The sequence below is a fragment of the Chanos chanos genome, chromosome 12, assembly GCF_902362185.1.
Source record: "Chanos chanos chromosome 12, fChaCha1.1, whole genome shotgun sequence".
Lineage (NCBI taxonomy): Eukaryota > Metazoa > Chordata > Actinopteri > Gonorynchiformes > Chanidae > Chanos > Chanos chanos.
Window position 1 is genome coordinate 639915 of NC_044506.1, and position 3214 is coordinate 643128.

The window sequence follows — 3214 nt, forward strand, 5'->3', positions numbered from 1 at the left end:
CAGTCATCTCATTCAGGGCTTACACCATCAGCATCACTTTTAATGTCAAATTTCTCCATAAAAATATTTCCCATGGCTTACAGGTTCTCCTAATCCCTTCATTTCATATTCTATGCCTTTAGTTTGTGTTTCCTCTGTTGCATGACAGGCTGCCAGACGCAGTGCATTGTCTCCGTTTTGTCTCTGACTCACAGTTTGCTGAAAGTCATCGCTCCAGTTACTCAACATTTCCTCTGTCTGCAGTGACTGGTTAATACAGACTAGTTTCAGGGGATGTGGAATGATAAAAAAACGTGATTCTGTCTTAACCTGAGTTTGCATCATTTAGCTGCTGTTTGCAATGTTTAGTTTATTTTTTTCTATTTCAGAGGGAAGTAGCTGATGTAACAGTGGGAGGTTTTTTTTTCACATCATGCATCATTTAGCTGCTGTTTGCAATGTTTAGTTTATTTTTTTCTATCTCAGAGGGAAGTAGCTGATGTAACAGTGGGAGGTTTTTTTTTTCACATCATGCATAAAAAAGACAGGTTGTGAGAGAGGCTCGTCACATTGCTGGCCTCTCTTTGACTCTCAGTTCCTGGGCTGAACTGCATGGCCCATTGACTGGTTTCTCTGCATTGAATGATTATTATACATATTATTTGTCTCACTGTTTGTTCAATGGAACCTGAAGAATTGGAGGCATACCATACAGTCCAGTACTGTTTTCCATCTCATAATTCCTCCTGTACTAAGCAGGTCCGATCTACATCTGAGTACATTGTTTTGTATGTGTTCTTTTCATCAATATCTGTATCGACGGTATTTTTGAACCTGCTGGTGATCCTCTCCATCTCTCACTTTAAACAGCTTCACACCCCCACCAACCTGCTCGTCCTCTCTCTGGCTGTAGCAGATCTGATGGTTGGAGGCATTGTAATGCCAATGGAGTCCATTAGACTGATAGAAAGTTGCTGGTATTTTGGGGAAAGGTTCTGTGCCGCTTATCCTCTGATTGTGTATATCGCCATGTCGGCCTCTCTAGGAAATCTGGTCTTCATATCAGTTGATCGATATATAGCTGTAAGTGATCCCTTAAGATACACCACTAGAGTAACCATCAGAAAAACATTATTTTGTATAATCATTTGCTGGATTTGTTCTTTGATCTATGCTGTGGTTTTATTGTTTGACCATTTCTCTAATCCTACGCTCCATGTAGCCTGCTATGGAAACTGTGTGGTCATCACAGAGTTCACATGGGGAATTGTTGACCTGATGTTTACGTCTGTGGGTCCCTGTACAGTCATAATTGTTTTATATGTGAATGTTTTTAGCATAGCTAGGAAACAAGTTAAAGTCATCAATGCAATGAACACAAGCATCAAAGAGAACGAAAAGGTTGCATTACCAAAGAGGTCTGAACGAAAAGCGGCAAAGACTTTAGGCATAGTGGTTGTGGTTTATTTGCTTTGCTGGATTCCGTATTACATAAGCATTTTAACAGTGGAAACTATTACAACCTCATCGATTACAATGACCATATTTACTTGGCTGATCTATATAAATTCTTGCATGAACCCTGTTATCTATGCATTATTTTATCCATGGTTTAAAACATCAGTAAAACACATTATGACTCTTAAAATACTGCAGTCATCCTCCCCATACATGGACTTATCTCAAGATAACTAAACATACACTCTCCTCCAGCAATTAAACCAGTGAGGACTGGCATGAAATACTGCTGATAAGAAAAATGAACAGCATTTTTAAAAATGAACAGTGTCTGTTTTCTGCTTGTTTCCATTCACTGTATGACACTACAGGAGAAAACAATCTCACATTCAGTGTACTGACCACTAGCTCATTAAAATTACAAAATGAACTATTTGGGCGTATTTATGGTTTTCTGTTTTATTTTGTGAAATAGGAGAAATATTATAATAATGTAAGTTAGAACAGCTTAAGGACAATATACTTTTGATTATTTCAGACTTTTAAAGTGATCTCATCAATGATCCTGTTATCCTAAAACAAGGCTCACATGTCTTATTACATTACAGCTTCAAAAAAAAGAAAAAAAAAACCCCAAACAGACAAATGTAAAAGATTCACAGTAAAAGACCTTTCATCGACTCTGAACCAGATCAGTAAGAATCCACATCCCTGCATTGTAAGTGCATTCTTATTGCACCCCCCCCCCCCCCTCCCCCCCCCATTTTCAGGACTATGATCTGTCTTCACTTTGTGCTCAGTTAGAAGTTCGCCTGCTCACTCCAGCATCACTGTGCAGCAGGATGTCGCTCTACTCCTCAACCACGCACTTTATTTACTCCTCAACCAGACACATTATTTACTCCTCAACCACAAACATTATTTACTCCTCAACCACAAACATTATTTACTCCTCAACCACATACTTTATTTACTCCTCAACCAGACACATTATTTACTCCTCAACCACAAACATTATTTACTCCTCAACCACAAACATCATTTACTCCTCAACCACATACTTTATTTACTCCTCAACCATGCACATTATTTACTCCTCAACCACGTACATTATTTACTCCTCAACCATGAACTTTATTTATTCCTCAACCACAAACATTATTTACTCCTCAACCACGCACATTATTTACTCCTCAACCACGCACATTATTTACTCCTCAACCACGCACATTATTTACTCCTCAACCATGAACTCTATTTACTCGTCAACCATGAACTTTATTTACTCCTCAACCACAAACATTATTTACTCCTCAACCACGCACATTATTTACTCCTCAGCCATGCACATTATTTACTCCTCAACCATGAACTTTATTTACTCCTCAACCACGCACATTATTTACTCCTAAACCACAAACATTATTTACTCCTAAACCACAAACATTATTTACTCCTCAACCATGAACTTTATTTACTCCTCAACCATGAACTTTATTTACTCCTCAACCACGCACAATATTTACTCCCCAACCACGCACCTTATCTACTCCTCAACCACGAACTTTATTTACTCCTCAACCACAAACATTATTTACTCCTCAACCATGAACTTTATTTACTCCTCAACCACGCACTTTATTTACTCCTCAACCACGTACATTATCTACTCCTCAACCATGCACATTATTTACTCCTCAACCACGTACATTATCTACTCCTCAACCACAAACATTATTTACTCCTCAACCATGGATTTTATTTACTCCTCAACCAC

The 3214-nt window shown here is 38.3% G+C and overlaps 1 protein-coding gene across 1 annotated transcript; it reads left to right on the top strand.

Annotated features, from left to right (window-relative positions):
* Positions 1-660: 660 nt before the first annotated feature.
* Positions 661-1674, top strand: LOC115825302 (trace amine-associated receptor 13c-like). Its single transcript, XM_030789134.1, has one exon. It carries the CDS (start codon positions 661-663, stop codon positions 1672-1674), a length of 1014 nt encoding a protein of 337 aa, XP_030644994.1.
* Positions 1675-3214: the final 1540 nt, after the last annotated feature.